We start from the raw sequence: 25,099 nt of genomic DNA on the forward strand, positions 1-25,099 counted from the left end.
CGTGGTTACTGTCTCTTTACAGTGCTTCACTTTGCTAAGAGAATAGAAACTTTATCCAAGCTCTTACCAAAATCCAGACACACAACCATAACTGTCTCACCATTCTCCTTCCCTATACTTCATCAGAGAAAAGCTCGTAAGTCTAATCTACCATGCCTTTATTCAGTTTGGCTTTCATTTAAAATCCGTATCTTTCTCAGGGCCTATTAATTTTGTTCTATCTTAATATTTCTGCAAGTTTCCTACTGCTGTTAGACTAATTGGCTTGTAATTGCTACAGCTACAGACAGGCTGACTGGTTATGCATATAGGAGCTGATGCATTACATTTAGACAAATGTAACGCGCTACATTTTGGAAGGAAGAATATACTTGAACTGGGAAGAGGCTAAATTCAATAGAGGAGCTGAAGTACCTTGGTATCTAGATATAATGGCAATTTAAAGTTGTTACCCTAAATGATTTAAGCCATGAAAAGTACAAAGAGTTATTTGTTTTTGCATTGGAGGTATTGGAAACAAAACCAAAGGGATATCTGTGAACATACTTAAGACTTACAGGTGGCACAGTGATTCAGTGATTAGCACTGCTGCCTCACAGCACCAGGGACCTGGGTTCGATTCCCCCTCAGCTGACTGTCTGTATGGAGTTTGCACATTCTCCCTGTGTCTGCGTGGGTTTCCTCACACACACAAGGATGTGCAGGCCAGGTGAATTAGGCATGTTAAATTGCCCATACTGTTAGGTGCATTAGTCAGGGGTAAATATAGAGTAAAGGAATGGGTCTGGGTGGGTTACTCTTCGTGGGGGGGGGGGGGGGTCAGTGTGGACTTGTTGGGCCAAAGGTCCTGTTTCCATACGTAGGGAATATAATCTAAACCCCACTGTGACTGCAGCAAGGGTCTATTGAGTTCAGGGCTACCTTACAATGAAGAAAGGGAGGATTAAGAGGAGGTTAACAATTCTAACTGAGTAGATAATGGGAAACTTGTTTCCCCTTGTGGCAAGGTAATAGAGAATAAAGAGTTATTGTATTCTTTGAAGGAAAAATGAATCAGATGAAATTAGAAGAATTTTATTTAGGCAATAAGGTTCCGATGATCTAAAATGCACTGCCTGAAATGGCAGCTGGTTAAATAAACACTTTCATAAAGGAACTGGATAAATACTTCAAGGGGGCTCCATCAGAAGAACAAGGGAATGGGACAAACTGGATAAGTCTTTCAAAACAGCACCATCATGATGGACTGAATGGCCCGCTATGCTGTATGATTCTCTGGTTGACTTGGCATGAATGAAAATGAAAAGTTGTGATGAGACAGCTACATGGTGAGAGATTTTTCCACCAATCATGACCCTCAATCCTACAATCCTAGAATTGAAAACAACACTCCATTAAATCCCTGGCCACCAGTCAGAACCTGAGTTTGGTATTTCAATGCTACATCATGACCCAGGCGAAAAAGCACAGCAGAACAGCCAGTGTGAAGTCGATCCACTGTCAGATCTTACCTGGAGGTACTTCACCACAAGCAGAAAAGACTTATGGGAAAGTACGAGTACAGGCCTATGGACCAAGTGCTGGAAAGTGGAATAAGTGTAGATAGGTCAGTGCACAATCAATGGGCTGAAGGGCCTCTTCTGTGCTAGATGCCTTTATGAATCAGCCCATTATTAGTTCATTCTCGGAATGTGTACTCTGTTGGAGGGGCTAGCAATTAACACTGATTCATTGGGATTTTCAGGAGACCTTCTTAAACAGCCTCAATCCATAGATGTAGCATTTTGATGTAACTGGGTGTTTTTGTAGGTCAATGCAGGGGGCAGTTAAGATCCATTCACATTGATTCTTAAGCAAAGGGGTATCAGTGAACATATTTAAGACTCCAATGTGACTGCAGCAACAGTCAATCGAGTCGCTGTTTCCCTACCTACGTTAGGTTGGTCAATTTATTTCCTCAAAATACATTAGTGGATCGAGTGAATTTTTTAACACAATCCATCAGCTTTATGATCAGTTTTATTGGCACCAATCTTGTTTTAATTGAATTCTAAATTCTCAACTTGTCACAGCAGGATTTGAATTCAAATTCTTTGCATTATCTGTCCAGCAACACAAGTAATGGATTTGGAATCCCTGCTGTCCAAATCACTGCATGGGTGATAAAAAGACTAGGAACTCTAAGATTGTCTCTTATCATCGTATGGACAAATTCAGAAGTAGCACCACATTAGGCAGTAATCCAATGGGTTTATTTGAAATCACAAGCTTTCTGTTGTCATCAGCATTTTAGGGACGGGAAGTAGGCCATTCAGCCCATCAAGCCTACCCCACCATTCAATACAATTGTCATACTCGCACTCTCTCATTAGAAAGCGACAATTTTAACCTGAGGATTACCACAGCTCGGAGGAGGGACAGGGTCAAGGTCTCATTCATAGTCACACCTTTAGTATCACTCTACATTGCAAACCAGCCACCCAGCCAACTGAGCTAACCAATTCCAATACAGTCATGGCTGACGGAACACTGTCTTTCACTCATCCCATTCCCACTGGTCATCAGAAATCGATGTTTCTCTACCTTAAACAGAGTCAAAGGCTGAGCCTACACAGCCCTTCCTTCACAAACCTCCGGAATCCTGCATAACCACGCTTCATTCAAGGTTGAAACACACCACCTTAAACACTCCTCCTCCCTTTCCCCTGACTGCATTAATTACAGCTCAATGATACTGCTGCCACATACCTTCTTCTTACTGCAGTAAATTTGCCATTTCTTCTCCATGGGCAGTGCAAACATAGCATCTCGGTTCTTGTCAGTGAGGTCCAACTCATCCTGGAAATAAGGGCAGAAAAAAGAATCAGTCACCTCACCAATCTTCTGTCAGACCCAATCCAACAGATTCGCCCCCCCCCCCCACCAACCCTACCCCCTCCCCACCCCCACCCCCCTCCTCCCCCCAACCAGGGCTTGCGATATTTTGTACAACAAACAAACAACAAGCTTTCAGAAACAATAAAAGAGAAACATTTTACTGTTAGTTCTTCCATCTGTAAAGTTCCTTCTAGGTTGCGCAGAGTGGTGACTGGGAGATTAATCATTTATTTCTTCAACACAACTCAGGAAGAAATGAAAACTGCCACAGTACAAGTGCTCCTTCAAGGATTCCCCTAACCTTCTGCTGCCATCTTAATGGTTCTCTGGATTGCTCGCAACAGCCTCCAGGAGAGTAATTATTGCTTGCTGGAGACTCCAGGGAATTTTGAATGGTGGGGAGTGTAGGCACCTCGATCCCATTGAAAGATTTTGCCTTGGCCTCAAGGGGGCGCAATCATGGTCTGCAGCAGTGTATATCAAGGGGTGCAGCTCTAACATGTGCCATGGCATAACCTCCAGAGTTTGTCCCAATTCCCCTCAATCTGAATCACTTCCGTTGTCAAGAGACTTTAACTGGTAGACCTGTTAGAGAGGAAAGCCCAAATTGAGGCTGGGGGTGTGGTCAGTTATTACCAAACTCATGCTAGATTTAAGCTTTGTGGTCATACCCACTACTGCCTGGTTTGAGACTTCACAGATTCATTCCTGCGAAAAGCTCTGGCAACTTAGACACTCAACCATCAGACTGGGTAGAAATCTTGGAACTGAGATGGTAATTTACCTTTTTTAAAAAATTCATTCATGGGATGAGTGTGTTACTGGCCAGGCTAACATTCATTGCCCTGATTGCCCACATTGTTGTAGCATGCAGGCCAGGTAAGGACGTCAGTGAGCCAGATGGTCATCCAACAATGGATTCATGGTCATCATTAGACTTTTCATTCCAGATTTTACTGAGATAAATTAACACCATCTGCCATAGAGGGATTCGAACCTGGCTCCCCAGAACATCTGGCGATAATACCACTAGGCCACTGCCTCCCCTTATAACTGATACAACCATATACAGGAAAATCGACCTGGATATCTAACAATAGCATTTTTAATGCAGCAAAATCATCCAAGCTATTTTGCAGCATCTTAGTCAGACACAAACCGATTTCTAATGAAGGGCTTTTCCCCGAAATGTCGATTTTCCTGCTCCTCAGATGCTGCCCAACCTGCTGTGCTTTTGCAGCACCTGGGCGGCACGGTGGCACAGTGGTTAGCACTGCTGCCTCACAGCGCCTGTAGACCCGGGTTCAATTCCCGACTCAGGCGACTGACTGTGTGGAGTTTGCACGTTCTCCCCGTGTCTGCGTGGGTTTCCTCCGGGTGCTCCGGTTTCCTCCCACAGTCCAAAGATGTGCGGGTCAGGTGAATTGGCCAAGCTAAATTGCCCGTAGTGTTAGGTAAGGGGTAAATGTAGGGGTATGGGTGGGTTGCGCTTCGGCGGGTCGGTGTGGACTTGTTGGGCCGAAGGGCCTGTTTCCACACTGTAAGTCTAATCTAATCTAATCTAATCACTCTTTTGACAAAAACCGATAATGAAGTAAAGGAACAGGGTGGCTCAATGGCTCGGTGGTTAGCACTGCTGCCTCACAGCACCAGGGACCTGAGTTCAATTCCACCCTCAGGTGACCATCTGTGTGGAGTTTGCACATTCTCCCTGTGTCTATGTGCGTTTCCTTTGGGTGCTCTGGGTCACAAAGTCCACAGTCACAAAGAAGTGCAGGCTAGGAGGCCAGGCCATGTAAATGTAGAGTTATGGGGATCGTTCTGGGTGGGATGCTCTTCAGAAGGTTGGTATGGGCTGAATGGCCTGCATCCATACTGTAGGGATTCTATGAGCTGGAAGAATGCCTTGAAGGTCCAGTTGAAGAGATAGGATGTAAGAAAGGTAGGGGGAATTGAGGAAAGAGAATTCCATCCCAGGCCAACCCAGTCCATTTTAGTCTTCAAGGGCTACACCTCGCTGCACGAGGCAAATCAAGTTCCTGTGTATTTATTCCGGCCATCCTTGGATCCTTACATGGAGCAACATATTCATAAATAATCAACTTGGAAATTGGAACTGAGACAAAGCCAGAGAGTGATGGTTACATCCTCAGGACACTGAAGTGTTATGGGGTGATGGATAGCTAAACTCTTTCAAACAGCCAAACATTGGCATGCAGACAGAATGGCTTCCTCCTGCTCTTTAGAGACTGTACTGAGTTTGCTTGCTGCACTAACTTCACCTCCTGAGGAGAGAAACATTTAACTGGGTGCTAGCAGGGTCAGGCAATTTTGGAATAGTGCCACAGTGAGACAATGAAAAATTAAACCAACCTGATGTGGAGACCTCTAACCTCCACTTTCCTCAGCTTGTGCTGTGAAACAAACAGTAAAAAATGAGGTCTGCAGATGCTGGAGATCACAGCTGCAAATGTGTTGCTGGTTAAAGCACAGCAGGCCAGGCAGCATCTCAGGAATAGAGAATTCGACGTTTCGAGCATAAGCCCTTCATCAGGAATGAGAGAGAGTAGCCAAGCAGGCTAAGATAAAAGGTAGGGAGGAGGGACTAGGGGGAGGGGCGATGGAGGTGGGATAGGTGGAAGGAGGTCAAGGTGAGGGTGATAGGCCGGAGTGGGGTGGGGGCGGAGAGGTCAGGAAGAGGATTGCAGGTTAGGAGGGCGGTGCTGAGTTGAGGGAACCGACTGAGACAAGGTGGGGGGAGGGGAAATGAGGAAACTGGAGAAATCTGAATTCATACCTTGTGGTTGGAGGGTTCCCAGGCGGAAGATGAGGCGCTCCTCCTCCAGCCGTCGTGTAGTTGTGTTCTGCCGGTGGAGGAGTCCAAGGACCTGCATGTCCTCGGTGGAGTGGGAGGGAGAGTTAAAGTGTTGAGCCACGGGGTGATTGGCTTGGTTGGTTCGGGCGGCCCGGAGGTGTTCTCTGAAGCGTTCCGCAAGTAAGCGGCCTGTCTCACCAATATAGAGGAGGCCACATCGGGTGCAGCGGATGCAATAGATGATGTGTGTGGAGGTACAGGTGAACTTGTGGCGGATATGGAAGGATCCCTTGGGGCCTTGGAGGGAAGTGAGTGTGGAGGTGTGGGCGCAAGTTTTACATTTCCTGCGTTTGCAGGGGAAGGTGCCGGGGGTGGAGGTTGGGTTGGTGGGGGGTGTGGATCTGACAAGGGAGTCACGAAGGGAGTGGTCCTTGCGGAACGCTGATAGGGGAGGGGAGGGAAATATATCCTTGGTGGTGGGGTCCGTTTGGAGGTGGCGGAAATGGCGGCGGATGATACGTTGTATGCGCAGGTTGGTGGGGTGGTAGGTGAGAACCAGTGGGGTTCTGTCTTGGTGGCGGTTGGAGGAGCGGGGCTCAAGGGCAGAGGAGCGGGAAGTGGAGGAGATGCGGTGGAGGGCATCGTTGATCACGTCTGGGGGGAATCTGCGGTCCTTGAAGAAGGAGGCCATCTGGGCTGTGCGGTGTTGGAATTGGTCCTCCTGGGAGCAGATGCGGTGGAGACGAAGGAATTGGGAATATGGGATGGCGTTTTTACAGGGGGCAGGGTGGGAGGAGGTGTAGTCCAGGTAGCTGTGGGAGTCAGTCGGTTTATAATAGATGTCTGTGTTGAGTCGGTCGCCCGAGATAGAAATGGAAAGGTCTAGGAAGGGGAGGGAGGAGTCTGAGACAGTCCAGGTGAATTTCAGGTCGGGATGGAAGGTGTTAGTAAAGTTGATGAACTGTTCAAACTTTAACTCTCCCTCCCACTCCACCGAGGACATGCAGGTCCTCGGACTCCTCCACCGGCAGAACACAACAACACAACGGCTGGAGGAGGAGCGCCTCATCTTCCGCCTGGGAACCCTCCAACCACAAGGTATGAATTCAGATTTCTCCAGTTTCCTCATTTCCCCTCCCCCCACCTTGTCTCAGTCGGTTCCCTCAACTCAGCACCGCCCTCCTAACCTGCAATCCTCTTCCTGACCTCTCCGACCCCACCCCACTCCGGCCTATCACCCTCACCTTGACCTCCTTCCACCTATCCCACCTCCATCGCCCCTCCCCCTAGTCCCTCCTCCCTACCTTTTATCTTAGCCTGCTTGGCTCTCTCTCTTATTCCTGATGAAGGGCTTATGCTCGAAACGTCAAATTCTCTATTCCTGAGATGCTGCCTGGCCTGCTGTGCTTTAACCAGCAACACATTTGCAGCTGTGAAACAAACAGATGGGTTGATACGATCATGTTGAAGCGATGCAAATGTCCTATCTTTCTGTAGGTGTGTGTGTGTGTGTGTGTGTGTGTGTGTGTGTGTGTGTGTGAATATGGTGGCCTGGCTATAATAATAGACATTCTCTCACTAGATTTAATTAACAGATACTATAGACCAAGATTACAATGGTGCTGGAGAAGCACAGCAGGTCAGGCAGCATCTGAGGAGTGGGAAAATCGACTTTTCGGGCAAAAGCCCTTTGAAACATTGATTTTCCTGCTCCTCGGATACTGCCTGACCTGCTGTGCTTTTCCAGCATCACATTAACCTTTGACTCTAATCGCCAGCATCTGCAGATTCCATTTTTGCCTAGATACTGTAGACCAGATAAGTGTACTGTAAACACACTGAAAGTTTCTTCTGTGTAAAACTAACCCCATGCTACTGCAGGGAAGAGGCCTCAGCTGTGACATTCTGACCTCTTGGTCAAAAGATTATGGTTCAATTCCCACATGAGAGATTGGACTGCATCATTTAATCTAGTCTGATAGTCCCGTGTCACATTGAGGAACTGCTGCATTGTCCGAGCTGCTGCTTTTCAGGTGAGGACTGACCTGTCCTCTCAGCCAAGTGTGATTGACCTGAAAGGCAATGGGCATGTTCTTACTGAGGCAACAGGTCTAGAAAGAGATTACAGCCATTCTTCCATATCCGCAAAGGTTCTGTTCTTGAGAACACCCTCGAATTATGAAAGTGTGGAGCTTGTTTAAAAATAAGTTAAGGTCTGAAGTCGCATGACATCAGGTTATAGTCCACGTCACCTGACAAAGGGTCAGTGCTCCGAAAGTTTGCTATTTCAAATAAACCTGTCGAACTGTAACTTGGTGTTGTGAGATTTCTGACCCTGTCCACCCCAATCCAACAACGACACCTCCACATTAAAAATCACAGATACATGTATTTTGTCCACAGATGCTGAATCTTGTGGTTAATTATGTTTTGCGATTTGTGACTTCGCGATTACAGAGGATTTCCTTATGACCATTAATGCAATGCCTGTATATGAGAAACAAAAACAGAAATTGCTGGAAAATCTCAGCAGGTCTGGCAGTATCTGTGAAAAGAAATCAAGGTTAATGTTTCAGGTCCGTTGACCCTTCCTCAGAATAGGGCAAGGGTGACTGGACTTGAAACACTAACTTTGATTTCTCTTCAGAGATGCTGCCAGACTGGCTAAGCTTTTCCAGCAATTTCTGTTTTTTGTTTCTAATTTACAGCATCTGCAGTTCTTATGGTTTTTATTTGGTCTGTATATGAGAGCCTGCTGTGTGTTCACTGGGTAATCAGTCTTACAGCAGCGATGACACTTCAGATACACTACACTGGCTGCAAAGCACTTTGAGAAGGGAGGAGGTTGCCACATGAATGCAACTTTTTTGTGTCTCTGATAATAATCAGAGCATAGCACGCAGGCCTGCAACACTTATAGTGTGTGTGTCTCTTATATGTGTGTGTGTGTATGTGTGTCTGTTTTTCTGTGTGTGTCTTTGTGACTCTCTGTGTGTGAATGTATGTCTGTGTGTCTGTCATGGTGTGTTGTCTTGTATATGGATGTCTGTACGTGTGTATGTGAATTTGTGTGTTTTGTACGTGGGTGGATGCATCTGTGTGCGTGTCTGTGTGAGAGTGTGTGATTGTGTGTGTCTTGTGTGTAGGTGGATGCGTGTGTGTGTCTGTGTTTGTAAATGTGTGTGTGTACACCTGTGAGCATGTGTCTCTGTGTGTGTGTTTGTGTGTGAGTGTATGCATGTGTGTGCTGTGTGTTTGTGTGTGTACGTGTGAGAGTGGTGTGTGTGTCTGTGTGTGGTGTGTTTGTGTGTGAGAGTGTGGATTTGTGTGTGCAAGAGAGTAGGTGTATGAGTCTGTGTGTGTGTGTGTGTGTGTGCGCATTTGTCATAGTGAGTGACAGTGTGTGTGTGTTTTCACATCTTTCTGTGGAGAACCTGCACACTGTTCTCTGGAGGGATAATCCATCGTTGTCCTTGGGCTCTCCCTAAGGTCTGGTTTCTGACAGAGTGACATGTTGATTCGGTTGAGGGCGCCTTCCTGTTATATAGAGGCTGTTTGACAACTGGAATGAGTGTCAGGAAGATTAGATCTCTGGAATCAGCTCAGGGACAGCCTGAGGTTACAATGAGAAGATGGCAGATTTGTTCTTGGAAAGACAGAAAGGCTTTCTTTCCATAAAACTACAGAACAATTCTCGGAGTATCAGCTGTGATTGTTTGCATCTCCTTCCCACGTGATAAATGAAGCAGGGGGTTGAATGACTAGGACCTGTCCCTGGGTAGTTTATACAAAGGGCTGCTCACTGTGACTCAGCAGATCACTCTGTCACTTCAGTTGCAGAGGCTACAGCAGCAGATCCACATTCTGCTGCAGTACTGAGGGAGCTCCTCACTTCCTGAAGTAACCGCTTTCTACAGGCAGCTTAATGACAATGGCCTGTATTCCCTCTCAGATGATATACCAAGGTTCCCTTTCTAATCTTATCTTATCAATGATCACATTGTCATTCGTGGGATCTTGCTGTGCATCATGGCTGCCATGTTGCCACACACAATACTAACAGCTGCATTTCAGAATTACTTTGTGGCTATAATGCGTCTGGGGCCATTCTAGGTGTGTGAAAAGAGCTAAACAGATGTAAATTCCCTGAACCAATGAAAAATGACACCATGTAAGCATTATCTAGAAAAATGGCTGAAAGTGGGGTGCTGAACAAGCCGAGGGAATGGTAGGTGTTGGAGGAGAGGGAAAATGGAGGAAAGAGGTGTCAATATAATACCGACCATTGGGAATCAAAGGGAGAGGCCACACTCTCAGCTGGGGAAAGAGGAGAAACCGTAGGTAGATGTCCCATTCAACAAAGTTCGTTTGTGTTGGTGTGCGTGAGCGTGTATGTGTGTGTATATGTACATGTGCGTGTGAATGTGTGCATGTGTGTTTATGTGTGTGCGTAAGTGTGTGTATGTATGTGTGTGTCTGTTTTTGTGAATGTGTGCTTGTGCATGAGTGTGTGTGTGTGTGTGTGTGAATGTGCACGTATGTGTGTGTGTGTGAAAGACGAGCTCACACGGGTTATAAAATTTATGTGGTACATCCTGATACCACATCACCGCAGTTTTACCGGCACCATCTCCAAAAGGGACGCCTCAACTATTTTCCCTGGGAACAGGATATGCCAAGGTCCATGCCGGCAATCCCACAGTTATAATTCCCCGCCCAGGACCCCAGATCCCCAAACCCGCCCCAAACCACTCAATTATTACCACTGTCACATGCTGCTTCCTCCATGTGGAGTTCCCGCATGCTTTCCCAATTGGGCCCATGCTTTTGTGCTTCCTGATATGATCATCTGACAGCATCCCAAAAGAGAGAACATCCCGTTGGCAAGAAAGCTTCTGGGATTGTTCAAAGAAGCAGACTCTTATATGAGTACTGCTGAGCAGCTACTGAACCTGTCTTCCCTATTTCAGATGTGCCCAGAGTCCTGTCACAGGAAAAAATATTATTAAATTAGAGAAGGTTCAGGAAAGGTTTACCTGGATGTTGCCAGGAATGGAGGCTCTGAGTTATGAGGAGAGGCCGAATAAGCTGGAACCTTTTTCTTTGGAGCGTACTAGGTTGAGGGGTGACCTTAGAGAGGTTTGTAAAATCATGAGAGGTATAGAATGCCATTCCCTCGGGTGGCGGGGGGGAGATTTCAAGAATAGAGGCATATTTATAAGGTGAGAGGAGAAAGCTTTAAAAAGGACATGAGGGGCAAATGTCTTACACAGAGGATGGTTCGTGTGTGGAATGAGCTTCCAGAGGAAGGAAGTGGTGGATGTGGGTACGGTGACAACATTTAAAAGACATTTAGATAAGCACATGAATAAGAAGTGTTTGGAGGGATATGGGCCAACCATGGGTAGGTGAGACTAGTTTAGTTTTGGGATTACGGTCAGCATGGACTGGTTAGTCCGAAGGGTCTGTTTCCGTGCTGTGCCATTCTATGACGGCACAGTGGTTAGCACTGCTGCCTCACAGCGCCTGAAGACCCGGGTTCAATTCCCGACTCAGGCGACTGACTGTGTGGAGTTTGCACGTTCTCCCCGTGTCTGCGTGGGTTTCCTCCGGGTGCTCCGGTTTCCTCCCACAGTCCAAAGATGTGCGGGTCAGGTGAATTGGCCATGCTAAATTGCCCGTAGTGTTAGGTAAGGGGTAATGTAGGGGTATGGGTGGGTTTCGCTTCGGCGGGTCGGTGTGGACTTGTTGGGCCGAAGGGTCTGTTTCCACACTGTAAGTCTAATCTAATCTAATCTAGACTCTCCCAGGCTACGTGTGGCAGGATAGAGCTGGTTTTTCCCTCCCCCTACACATCCACCTCCACCCCGGCATTTGGTTCGAAGCTTGAGGGGGAGAGCCTTGTCTTTAAGCTGAGACACTTCGCAACAAGTTCAACAACTTTATTACCTGCTCCCATTTCTTGTCAGCTGCTGACAATATTCCATTCTTGTCATCTGTACATACCCCAGACACCTCTTCTGTTTCTTTACTCGCCTTATTTCCACCCGTTTTGCCTTCCTGCATCATCTCTTGTGTTGGTTAACCTCTCTCATCATCGTGGACCTCTTTGTTCTTTTTCCAACTCTGCCATTCCCCCCTCTGCCTGTTTAACACAATTCCCACAGTTTCCAGGCCCAGACCTGAAATGCTAACTCTGTTCAGGTCGTACCTCTTATCACCTCAGGACATCCCTATGGGCTTTCAAACCAGTGATATGGGATTGAGGGAACTGTTGTAACTTTGGAAATGTGGTGGTTAATTTGTGTACAGCAAGTTCCCAAGCTTGTGATGCTGGCCAAGGTATCAGTCTACAAAAATTATGTCATGTGATCTCTTAACAAAACAATCCAAGGCCTTAAACAAGAACATAGCAGGCTCAGAATTCTCAAACTGTAGCAATGAGCCAGCACACCCGCACACACAAGTATTCACCCAGACTGTGTAACTGAGGGTGCAGTGCTGGAAAAGCACAGCACGCCAGGCAGCATCCGAGCAGCAGGAGAGTTGACATTTCAGACATAAGCCCTTCATCAGGAGCCGAGGGCTTGGGAGTGAAGATTGAACTCGCCATTCCCTGTCTATGCAACCCAACCAGCAGCTCCTGACATTCAATAAAACTGCTGCTGCTGGAATCCAAAGTAGACAGACAGGAGGCTGGAAGAACACAGCAGGTCAGGCAGCATCAGGAGGTGGAGAAATCAGTGTTTCAGGCTGAAATGTCACCTTCTGCAAATCCTGATGCTGCCTGGCTTGCTGTGTATGTCCAGCCTCCTGCCTGTCTGCTCTGACTGTCAATAGCCAGGCGGAGAGCACTTCAACAACTTTAAGTATTGGAGAGGTGTGGACCCTCAATCAGAGAGGAAGCAGGTCAAGTTGGTTAAAAATAGAGCGATTGCTTAGGCCCCACGATGGGAATTGAGGATTAAACAGCAACTGCACAGCGGCGAGCAGTGCTGGCAGGGAGATGGATTACTGCACAGTAACACTACTGTTGGTGCACTGACAAGCCAACAGAATGAAGGTTGGCTTAGACTGCTGTGCCTGGCTCAAAGTGAACAGGGGCTCAATTGTGCAGATTAAGTAGGAAACAGAATGGGCCACTTAAAGTCAGCAAGCAGCTTGCCAAAAACAGGAGAAGGTGCAGGATTAATCTGAAATGTTTAACTTTGTACAAATCGTTCTCCCTTTGAACACTGGGTTGCCCAGAATGAGGAATACAGCTGGAGTCGGTGACAAGGTGGGGTGGGCACCATCCTCTTGCTGAGCAGTTCATTTTATCCATTTTACCGCAGCACTGAGGGTGGGGAGGGGTGGGTGGAGAGGCACTAGCGACTGAGAAATGTAACTGCTGTATTCAACAGTGCAGAGCTTCATCCACAAAGAGAACAGCCACCCGATATCAACCTGAAGTGGTTTTCCCTCAGCCCCCTCCTAAATGTTCAGAAAGAGGCGCTGGGTGGAATGATGGGGTGGGGTTAAAGGTTAGGAATGAGTAATCGGGGACAGCAGTTGAGAACGGCTGGATGTCAAAATAACTTAAGAAGCAGTTGTAAATGGGTGTGCAGCAGGGTTAAAAATTGTCTAGAAGCAGGAGATCACAGGGTGCACTGGCTCTTGTCTGTTTCAGCCCATTTCATGACTAAATCTAAGGGAGGTTTTGGACTGGCAGAAGACGAGGAAGCAAACTAAGGCCTAAGATGCGTTTGAGTTTTATACAGCTCCAGGTCAGCTCCATTCATTATCCAGCTGCTTCACCCCATTGTGCTCTTGCTGCAGTACCTACAGTCTCCAGGATGCAGTGTTCAGGTAAGGCATGGGGTGGAGTGTTGAGAGGCGTCGGGGTGAGGGAGGAGGAGAGCTATCTCCTGCCCCTTGCCATCCTATCTTCACTCTCCTCCCAGAATCAGCCTGAGGAAAGCCTCTCAGCACAGAAGGCTTCGGGGACATTTGTTTTGCGTCTGCACCCCTCTCTGGCATGCCCACTCCCTCATCCCAGCCTTCGCCCACCCCCTCAATGTTAAAGCTCCCACTCGGTGTCAAACTCGAGGCTGTTCTGACAACGCCCATCTCTCTGGTGCCCGGCTCACATTCACTTCCACTGCTGTGCTTTGTTAACCGGGATATTTTGTGCCTATCGTCCTTCATGGGGAGAGAGAGAGAGAGATGAAAGGAAACCAGAGCGACTAACATGGTTTTGATCTCTGTCCATCAGCTCCTCAACATATGTTCACGCTGTTGGCATGTGATTTCCAAAGAGGCTGGGTGAAAGGCATGAGGCCAACAGCATGAAAGCAGCAACACGCTGGCAATCAGGACTGTGTGATCTCTCTTCAGATGCACTTAGTGTATGGGTGCACGATAATGTGAGTCTATGCAAGGGGGAGCCGCAGTCATGTTGAGGGAGAGCTGGAGGCCCTTCCTCTCAGCCACATGTGCAGGCCATCTGTCATTCTTCTCCTTCCATTGGTTCATGACAGAATGTTCTCCAGGCTGATTCCAGAAAAGGCTGCCAAGGGTGGACACCCACAGGCTTGGCAGGATGGTGCCAAGGCTGAGGTGAAGTCTGAGGTGGGAGGGATGTAAAACCGTCCTTACATTCACTCTGAAACAGCTCGACCAACACTTACTCCTCTTGGGCTGTGGCTGAATGTGAGGGTCACTCCATTGAACACTGTGACACTTTTCCTAGAGTTTGGAAGCAGGCCATTTTGCCCATCAAGTCTGTACCGACCCTCCGAATAGCATCCCACCCAGACCCAGCCCCCTGCCCTATCCTCCAACCCTGCACTCCCCATGGCTAACCCACCTAACCTACACACCCGTGAACACGATGGGGGCAATTTAGCATGGTCAATCCACCCAACCTGCACATCGCTGGACTGCAGGAGGGAACCGGAACATCTGAACGAAACCCACACTGACACAGGGCAATGTGCAAACACGAGACAATCGGCCGGAGCTGGAATCGAACCATGAGGCAGCAGTGCTAACCACTGAGCCACCGTGCAGACACTTTGAATTAATGGGGCCTGGGTCCATGATGCATTGCTCCCAAGGTTAATGGAACAGCGATGCCAGGCTACCATTTATTGAGTCAGGTAGTCACTTCTCAAATCACAAGCCCAAAGCTAGCAGTGGAACAAGACCTCCAAGAACAACACATCTCCTTTTAAAGGGCTCCTCACCTGCTCTATGCCCTGAAATCTTTCGGCCTTCTCTCCTACAGGCAACGAGAAAACCAGACAAGGCAACTACTAAGTGCTGGGAAAGCTCTACCAGTCAGGCAGCTTCTGAAAAGAGAAAGGCCTGGAGTTAGATACAACTCTTCTTGGAACTGAAGGAAGGTGATGGGCTTTATACTGTCAGAGTGGAGAAAGGGAGACTGGGAGAAAACGGATAAACTGACAATTGAAACATACTGGTCATGGATACCTCACAGTGGAAGACCAGTATGCCCAGTACGTTCATTTCCAAATCTTACTGGTTCCTCCCTCTGGGTAAGGGAAGGTCTGATGTAGGATGGACAGTGAGAGAGATTAAATAACAAAGATGTCTTGGTACACCAGACAAAGGGAGCTGCTGTTGTTGTTGTGTCATTGTTGTAATAAAGAAACAAAGCATTGGTCCGGAGGGAGTGCTAATGGTGGAATAATGAACAGCTCTGTGTGAAAGCAAACAATAACAACAAAACAAGATACAGACTGGTACTTGGTTCAATAAAAAGACCAAGAGAGTTCATGAACTGATGTTGTTGAACTCAGTGTTGAGTCCAGAAGCTCGTCAGAAGATGAGATGCTATCCTTTCAGCTTGTGTTCCCTCTCTCACCTTCACTTGGTCTATCCCCAACACTTCCCTTCACTTCGTTGACCTCTCTGCCTCTATTTCTGTTAACACTCATTATAGGTCCCTCTGTGTCTCACAGCTCCCTTTTCCAAAATTCCAACACTCCGTTTCCCATAGAGACTTCACTCCATTCTCTAAATCTCTCTGAATCTGTTCTGATGGTGCCACCTTCTGACCAGCCTCTACCCACCCCACCCTTCCCCCAAACTCCATCATGGGCACTGCTATCTTCACAGCACCCTGGTCCACTCCTCCATCAGCCACATCACCACATCCCTGCTCATCTACAGCGCTCTCCCATATAATCTCTGAGGGTCTCATGTTTGCCTTATTTTACTGTCTTACTGCCCAGTGCCCCAAACATTCCTTCCCAGGTGAAGCAGCAACTTACATCTCGACGCTTACTGAGACAATTATTTATCAAGCTGCTGCTGGACCAGTAGGGACTTGAGCTTGAGTGTAATTTACGTCGGCTTCTTACAATCTGATTTAGTTCGTCTGCCGCTCATATGGTCTCCGCTAGAGTGAGGAGACTGGTTGGTTGATTTGTGGGACACCCCTATACAGGCCACAAGCCTGACCCCAACACTGGAGACACTTGCCATTTTAATTCACCACCTTACTCCCATGCTCATGTTTCTTAACTGGACCTGTTGCAGCATTCCAGTGAATATAAGGACAGCGGGAGGAACACAGCTCCCCATTATACACATCCCAGCCTTCAGGACTTCAGCATTGAGTTTGACAATTTCAGACCATGAACTGTCATGTGTGTCGAACCCTATGGTTAGTCCGCCCTTTCATCTTTCCTTCCTCTTAAGTTTTCCAAACCTACACTTGGCATTACCCAAGGGGATTTAACATCACCACCATCGCATTCTTTTCAGTGTCCTGGAGTTCTATATTGTGGGTTGTGTGCTCTTCAAGTTTTCTGAAACATTTGTCAAACTAATCAGTGCCAGGAAAGCAATAATTGTGCTCTCTCTCTCTGTCAATAAGCTGCTGACTGCAGCCTCATGAACGTTGAGATCCCTCTGGAGATCTGAGAGATTTCCCGGGATGTCTTTGATGAGTGGCTCACACAACAAATTAACAGTTTGTTCTTCCAACTCAAGGCATTTGTCCTGCAATATTTCAACATACACAGCCTCAGCTAAGAAATGATCAGAAGACCATAGCCTCCCGCAGTATATCCAGAGGAGTATATTTCTCAAAGGAGAATTCCATAGTTTGATTTAGATTAGACTGGATTCCCTACAGTGGGGAAACAGGCCCTTCAGCCCAGCAAGTCCACACCGACTCTCCCTACCCAGACCAATTTCTCTACTCTATATTTTCCCCTGTGCAATTAACACAATGTACAATTGAGCACGGCCAATTCACCTAACCTGCACAACTTTGGACTGTGGGAGGAAACCGGTGCACCCAGAGGAAACTCCACACAGACACAGGGAGAATGTGCAAACTCCACACAGATAGTCACCCAAGGCTAGAATCGAACCTGGGTCACTGGCACTGTGAGGCAGCAGTGCTAACCACTGAGGCACCATGTCACCCTTGTAATAACAGCCATAGTAACATATTTTTGGAGGACAAGTGTAGACAGAGGTAAATGGTCAATGGTATTGAGAAGTAAGACTACTATTTGTGTTGGGGCCGTTGACAAGCGGAATTGTCAGCCTTTCCGTACAGGGCCTGGAATGTGCTTGTCTACTTTCCGGGTTGCTGTGTCAGGTACTCTTTCGGAAAAAGGTAATGTCAGAGTCGCATTGACTCCCTCCGAGTCCTTGGTAGAAAGCAGTAATTTCTACACCAGCCTCTCCATAGGATCTAGATGGGATCTGCACAGCTCCCAAGAGTCTGAGTAATTATAAAATAAAAACCAAAAGAACTGCTAAATCAGAAACAAATGCAGCTGGAAAAGCTCAGCAGGTCTGGCAACATCTGTGAAGAGAAATCAGTTAACACTTCAGGTCTGGTTACCCTTCCTCAGACCTGATGGTAGCTGGGAAAATCTCAAATTATTTGCTGAAAGTAGGGTTGGGGAAGGGAATAAGGAGTAAACAACAGGTGGGGATAGAGCCCAAAGAGAGAGAGGAGCAGTTGGACAGACAAAGGGAGTGAATAAGAATCTGGCTGGGAGGGTGAACGGCTATTAATAGGGATTGTTAATGGCTAACAATAGGAAGAGTGCAATGGCAGACAATGTGATCACAAGGGCTGGTGTGTGCCATTACACACTCCCTCTTGTTAGCCACTAATAGTATATATAAACAACCATTCACCCTCTGGGTCATAATGCCTGATTTGTAATATAGTCAGACTTACTGTTGCCATAAAACCAACCATTTTATTAACTAAGAACTTCATGAATAATTCTGTTAACTTTGCTTCTTCTGTAAAGACTCTATGATGGAGTAAAGTCATTAGGAAGGGCCCAGTCAAAGTACAGACAAAGCAGTGAAATACCTCAAACAACACTTACTCTGAACCACATACCTGCAGGGATCACAGAGATTATCCTACAGCCAGGATCCTACAACATGGTGAGCAATGGCGTGGATACAGATTTCACCAGAAGGAGGGGGTGATCCAGAATAATAGACGATGCTGAAGAGTGGGCTCCCTACTATAATCACTGCCTTAAAACTATGCAATCAGGGAACATGAATACTGCAACAATCATAGAAGCAGCATAAGAGCAAGCTCAGCAGTTCTCAGCCAGCTCGACAGCACGAAGCTGGGAGAAGTGCCGGGAAAGAAAATGGGCTTTGAAACTGCCAGATCTGCCGGGTTTCTCCAGCATTTTCTGCTTTTATTTCCAATTTCCAGAGTTCACGGTATTTAGTTTTTAGTGGTAGATATATTGTCGTTAGACAGGAAAATTAAAGGTTTTCGGGAACTGGGGGAAATATGAAGTTCAAAACACAGCTGTGATCTCACTGAATGACACTGCGGGCTGATTTGATCTACATCTGCTCTTGTCTCGCATGGTTCATGGTCATAAGATGGAGGTGACACAAATTTATAACAATTTTAAAGTAATAAGAATTAAGGAAAAAGTGAGGAAGAAATTGAAAAAAAATATTATACTCTGTAGCAGACTCAAGGCCAAAGAGAAAGCATTCAGGCTGAAGCACAAGACTTCAGAGAGATGACACTTACATGTGAAGCAATGTGTGAAGTTGGGCAGGTGAATACATGAGACTAGAATAGAATAGGATAGAATAGAATAGAATAGGATAGCCTTTATTGTCATCTGCACTCGAATGAATGCAGTGAAAGGTTTGCAATGTCGCCTCTTGGTGCCATCTTAGGTACAGGGCACCTAGGTACAGGTACTTTAAGTGTTGTCACAGAATTGAAATAGTAAAAGAAAATAGATGAGCATGGAAATACAGAGTCTAAATAGTCCAGGTTAAGAATTAAAAGTGTCTTTAAAGTACTCAAGTTAGAGTCCTGTATTCACTGAGTTGGTGGAGACTGGGCTTCAGAACACAAGGTCTTGCTGCCTCCGCGCGCAGCTTTCTGTTCCCAGACCCGCCTCTGGGACTCATCCACCGGCCTGTTCATGCTCGCTCTGCCCCCACTCTGGGCTCTGGCTCACAATTTACTTCTGGGACTCAACCCCGTGCTTGTTCTGCTCCCATTCCGGCCTCCGATCTGTGACTCACTTCCGGGACTCAGTCTGTGATCGCGCTGCTGCCTGGTCCGGTCCGCGTAGGGTAGAAACTGTTAAAATACTGAATGGACTCACAAACTCTTAACATTCGCCTGTGCCTGCGTTTTGTTTTTGCCGCTGTTTACCTATTATCTATGCTACTTAACTCTGTGATCTGCCTGTATTGCTCACAAGACAAAGCAGTTCACTGTGTCTCAGTACACATGACAATAAATTCAATTCAATTCAAATTATTTCTTGACTCGACATGATAGTGGTGGCTCCACGTTGGTTATTTCACAAAGACAGGAATCGTTGGAGAAACTCAGCAGGTCTGGCAGCATCTCTGGAGAAGAGACAGAGTTATGAGCTGAAAAATGTGTTGCTGGAAAAGCGCAGCAGGTCAGGCAGCATCCAAGGAGCAGGAGAATCGACGTTTCCAGCATAAGCCCTTCTTCAGGATTCCTGCTCCTCAGATGCTGCCTGACCTGCTGTGCTTTTCCAGCAACACATTTTTCAGCTCTGATCTCCAGCATCTGCAGCCCTCACTTTCTCCTAAGAGACAGAGTTATGACAGGCTCATTTACTCTTCAGAATGGATTGTAACCAGTAAAAGGTGGTATTTATGCTGATTACGTAGGACATGGTTAAAAAAGAGTCAGCAGCTGCATGGAGACCAAGCCCAGAGGAAGAGAAAGAGAAACAGGGTGGTTGATGATAGACCAGGAAAGGGAAGAGGTGATAATGGGGACCATGAGGAGGTGAGAATGAGTTGGCTGTTCAGAAAGCAGCACAGGGTCCAAGGTGTGGGGTCTGGATTAAAGACAAGGTAAAACGAGGTGTTCAGGCTCTAAAGGTATTGAGTCCTGAAGGCTTAGGCTCCTGTCACATCAACAGAAGACCTTCCATGGACAAGATTTCCATCTCGGGCTTGATGCAGTGCTCCACTGAAGCTCATCGTAAACTGGAAGATCAGCATCTCATTCTCTGCCTGGAGACTTTGCAGCCTTCAGGGCTCAGACTGAACACCTTCTTCCCTATCCCTTACCCACCCCCATAACCCAGGCCCTGTCATCACAGATGAAAATGTATTGCTGGTCAAAGCACAGCAGGCCAGGCAGCATCTCAGGAATAGGGAATTCGACGTTTCGAGCATAAGCCCTTCATCAGGAATCACAGAGGCTGCTTTCTTCATAGCCAACCCATTCTCACCTACTTGTGTCTCCCATTTCCAGCTTTTCAACTTCCCTAGCTTACCATTAACTATCCCATTTCACTCCGTCTGGGCTCCATCTCCAACTCATCTGCTCACTCCTTTCCCCCTACTTCCCCCATGCCCCTGTCATCAGCAGATGCCACCTTTTCCTAGCTATCGTCAGTTCTGAAGAAGGGTCGCAGAAACATTAACTCTGCTTTCCCTCCCCACAGGTGCTGCTGAGTTCCTCCAACAATTTATGTTTTTGTTTCAGATCTCCAGCATCCGCAATTCTTTGATTTGTTACAGAAGACCGAGACCTTGTTTGTGTCAATGGGCATCCTGTTAACTTCAAGCTTGAAACAAGTGCCAAGTCTGGTTCTCTGGTAGACAAGCTACCATGGCTAGTAGTCATAGAATCATAGAAACACTACAGTGTGGAAACAGGTCATTAGGCCCAACAAGTCCACACCAAGCCTCTGAAGAGTAACTCACCCAGACCAATTCCCCTACCTTTCTGAGTTTACCCCTTACTAATGCACCTAACCTACACATCCCAGAACATCATGGGCAATTTAGCATGGCCAATCCAGCTAACCTGCACATTTTTGGACTGTGGGAGGAAACCAGAGCACCCAGGAGAAATCCACACAGACACGGGGAGAATGTGCAAACTCCACACAGACAGTCGCCCGAGGCTGGGATCGAACATGGGTCCCTGGCGCTGTGAGGTAGCACTGCTCACCACTGAGCAACTGTGCAGCCCTAATTCCACCAATTGTACTTCACTGAAAGCTTCACTGTAGCACAATGACAGTGGGAACATTCATATTTTTTACAATCAACACTCCTCACATTTAATCCAGGTTGCATATCTGGACCTCAACATCCTTCAGAAGTCAGAAGGAGTCCCATTAGGTCCAAGAGAACAATGGTTGGCAAAGAGGAAACTGATATAATATTACATTGGGCTTTCTAGACCCATTGTGGAATCCAAAAGGAAAACATAATCTACTGAGATTTCATACATTGCCATAAAAGAAGTATCTCATACAGCCATGAAGAACTTGCCTTCATTGCTCAGACCTTTGAGTACAGGAGTTGGGATGTCACATTGAGATTGGACAGGACACTGGTGAGGCCTCTTCCGGAATACTGTGTTCAGTTCTTGTCTCCCTGTTGTAGGAAGGATATTATCAAGCTGGAGAGGGTTCAGAGATTTATCAGGATCTTGCAAGGAATTGACGGCTTGACTCATAAGGACAGGCTGAATAGGCTGGTACGTCTTCCACTGGAGCGTCGGAGGTTGACAGGTGGCCTAACAGAGGTTTACAAAATCATGAGAGATATCGATATGGTCAGTGGCAGATGTGTTTTCCCTCGGGTGGGGCATTTAAAGAATAGGGGCATATTTTTAAGGCAAGAAAGACGTGAGGGGCAATTATTGTACCCAGCATGTGGTTTGTGTTTGGAATGAACTTCCAGAGGATGTGGTGGATGCAGATACAGTTACGATGTCTAAAAGACGTTCAGATAAGTAGATGAATAAGCAATGTTTCTAGGGATATGGTCCAAGCGCGTACAGGTGGGACCAGTTTAGTTTGGGACGGCATGGACTGGTTGGACTGAAGAGTCTGGTTCCCTGCTGTATGACTCTATGACTCTATGGCCAGCAAGCCACAAGAGACTAAATCAAATTTGAAAACAGCGAAATAGAGTGCAAAGATCTGCTAATGTTCACCAGTATAATGTGTTCAAGGATGGCTAGAGTGAACATCCGGTGAGTTCGGCTGAAATACAGACTGAGCACTGTCAGAGTTGCACCACCGGTGACAACTTATTAGAGAAAAACAGAGGACTAATTGTTCAGGCTTCTCTCCAGGAAGATGGATTGGAAAAGAAATGCCAGGGACACTTCGGCATTGGCAAGCATACAGCCAGAGATCAGTCAGCTGTGTGGTGGACAGAGATCTCAAGGGATACTGAAGAACTCATAAGGCATTGTGAACTCAGCAATTAAATAGGATTGTCAAATTTGGAAAACAGTTTTGTCATCATTGCAGAAAGATCAGACTCAGTAAAGTTTGTGAGATGAAGCAAATATTGAGAACAAGAATAAGAAGATTTACAAAAGAGAGATCATGTTTAAGAAATTCATTGGAGTTCTTCAAGGAACTAAGATGGACTGTGGTTAAAATGGAACCCGTGGATGTGTTCTATTTAGATTTTCACAGGCATTTGAAAAGGTGCCGCAAAAGGTGAAAAATAAAAGCTAATTTTCTGGGGATAACACATTGGCACCATTAGAACATTGGCTAGCTAATGGGAAACAGAGCGTAGTCAAAAGTGGGTCATTTTCTGGGTTGGCAAGATGGAGCAAAGGGTGTGCCACAGGGATTAGTCAGCTGTGTGGTGGACAGAGATTTCACTATTTGCAGAAATGACTTGATGAAGGGGTGGTAGGTACAGTTGCTAAATTTTCCAAAGACACACAAAGGTTGGTAGGAAAGTAAATAGTGAAGAGAACTGAAGAAAGCCACAAAGGCATACAGGTAGCTAAGTGGGCAATAATCCAGAAGACAGAGTATAATGTGGGAAAGTGTGAAATTGTCCATCTCTGGCAGGAAGAATTTAAAACAAAATATATTATCTAAATGGTGACAGACTCTAGGACTCTGTGAGGCAAAGGGATTTGGGTCTCCAAATGCATGACCTATAAGTGGTTAGTAGGTAGGTACAAATCTTCGAGTAAAAAATGAGGTCTGCAGATGCTGGAGATCACAGCTGCAAATGTGTTGCTGGTCAAAGCACAGCAGGTTAGGCAGCATCTCAGGAATAGAGAATTCGACGTTTCGAGCATAAGCCTATTCCTGATGAAGGGCTTATGCTCGAAACGTCGAATTCTCTATTCCTGAGATGCTGCCTAACCTGCTGTGCTTTGACCAGCAACACATTTGCAGTAGGTAGGTACAGCAAGTAATTAGGAAAGCTAATAGAATGCTATCATCTATTGCAAGGAGAGTTGAAAACAACAGCGGAATGGTAATGATTCTGTTAAACAAGATATCGGTGAGGCAACATCTAGAGCTACTTTCTCCTCCCCCTTCCCCCCACCCTCCTGTAGCTTATCTCTCCACGCTTCAGGCTCACTGCCTTTATTCCTGATGAAGGGCTTTTGCCTGAAACGTCGATTTAGCTGCTCCTTGGATGCTGCCTGAACTGCTGTGCTCTTCCAGCACCACTGATCCAGAATCTGGTTTCCAGCATCTGCAGTCATTGTTTTTACCATCTAGAGTATTGTGTACAGTATTGGTCTCCTTTGATGGCAGAATCGAGAACTGGGGAGGAATCACTGTTTAAAAATAATGGACCATCCATTTAAGACAGAATAGTGGAGAAACATTTTCTTAGAGTGTGGTGGTCTTTTGGAACTTTTCCCTAAAAGGTGGAGTGAGCAAAGTCTTTGAATCCTGTTAAACAGAGGTAGATATATTCCAGATAAGCAAGAGGAGGTTGAAAAGTTATCAAGGGGATATGGGAGTGTGCAATAATCAGACAGCCATGACTTTACTGAATAGCAGTACAGACTTGAGTGATCTACTCTTATTCCTAATTCCTATGTATATATATTCGAATGCTGCCATGCCATAAGCAAAATCATTAACCATGCAGGGCCACTGATCACTTGGCAGGGCCTATACAAAGGAGGATTGGTGGCAGTGAACATTCTCAAATAACTGTTACTCTGAAATACAAGCTGTCGGATATCATAAAGTAACAGTAGTGGCAGCCCTCCTTATGTATATTCATCCCTCATTAACAGTAAAAGAACAGAGGAATGGGAGAAGCCTACTCCAACAATTGATTATTTATGATTTGGAGATGCTAGTGTCAGACTGGGATGTACAAAGTTAAAATTCACACAACACCAGGTTATAGTGCAACCTGTTGTACTATAACATGGTGTTGTGTGATTTTTAACTTGGATTATTTATGTTAATCTGTACCTCAAATCCATTTACCCAGCTTTGTTTCATATCTTTCAAGGGTCTTACAATCTAATCCTTGTAAGAGTGGCCAGCTTTTGGCTACCATAACCACTTGAGAGGGAATGTTAATTCACACGGGTTCCTCCTGAATAACTTGGCTGTCATTTTAAAATGACGTCCTCTCATCCTCGATCATCAGACCAAAGGAACTGGTAGTTCCTTTTCAATCCCTTAGTCAAATCCCTTTTAGAGTCTAATGAAGGTGTGTAGGCAGCAAATAAAGACCAGAAAGGTGTCTGAGGCATAAATGGACTGTCAGTGCTACCGGGGGACTGTCAGCAAAGATAGGAATTTGCAAATCAACCTGGGCACTGCAGAACATCCTTTCAATCAGAAACAGTTCTCCAGTGAAAAGGGGAACATCAGTGCTCAAGATGCAGAACTCTGAGAGAGTGGGCAATTCTCTCACGGTTCACCGTCCTTGCAGGTCAGACACTGCACATTCCCACACGTACACACGAGGCGGCTGTTTCTCTATTTAAAAAAGCCTGTCAAGCAGTGAGTTTCATGGCTGCGTAATAAATGAGGCAAGAAAACACATGTTTGAAAAAAAAGGGCATCCAAAGAAATCCATGTTCAAAGGAACTCCTTTTTTGAAAAAACAAGCAGTTGGAAC

At 46.2% G+C, this 25,099-nt stretch overlaps 1 protein-coding gene across 4 annotated transcripts in view; it reads right to left on the reverse strand.

Moving 5' to 3' along the window:
- daam2 (dishevelled associated activator of morphogenesis 2) overlaps positions 1-25,099 on the reverse strand; it is a 312,353-nt gene that overhangs the window by 156,269 nt on the left and 130,985 nt on the right. For all 4 annotated transcript variants that reach the window (XM_060849181.1, XM_060849197.1, XM_060849203.1 and 1 more), the window contains exon 3: positions 2,749-2,838. In XM_060849181.1, coding sequence (XP_060705164.1) covers positions 2,749-2,838 — 90 coding nt within the window. The remainder of the gene's footprint in view (positions 1-2,748; positions 2,839-25,099) is intronic.

This window comes from Hemiscyllium ocellatum, chromosome 3 (assembly GCF_020745735.1).
Source record: "Hemiscyllium ocellatum isolate sHemOce1 chromosome 3, sHemOce1.pat.X.cur, whole genome shotgun sequence".
NCBI lineage: Eukaryota > Metazoa > Chordata > Chondrichthyes > Orectolobiformes > Hemiscylliidae > Hemiscyllium > Hemiscyllium ocellatum.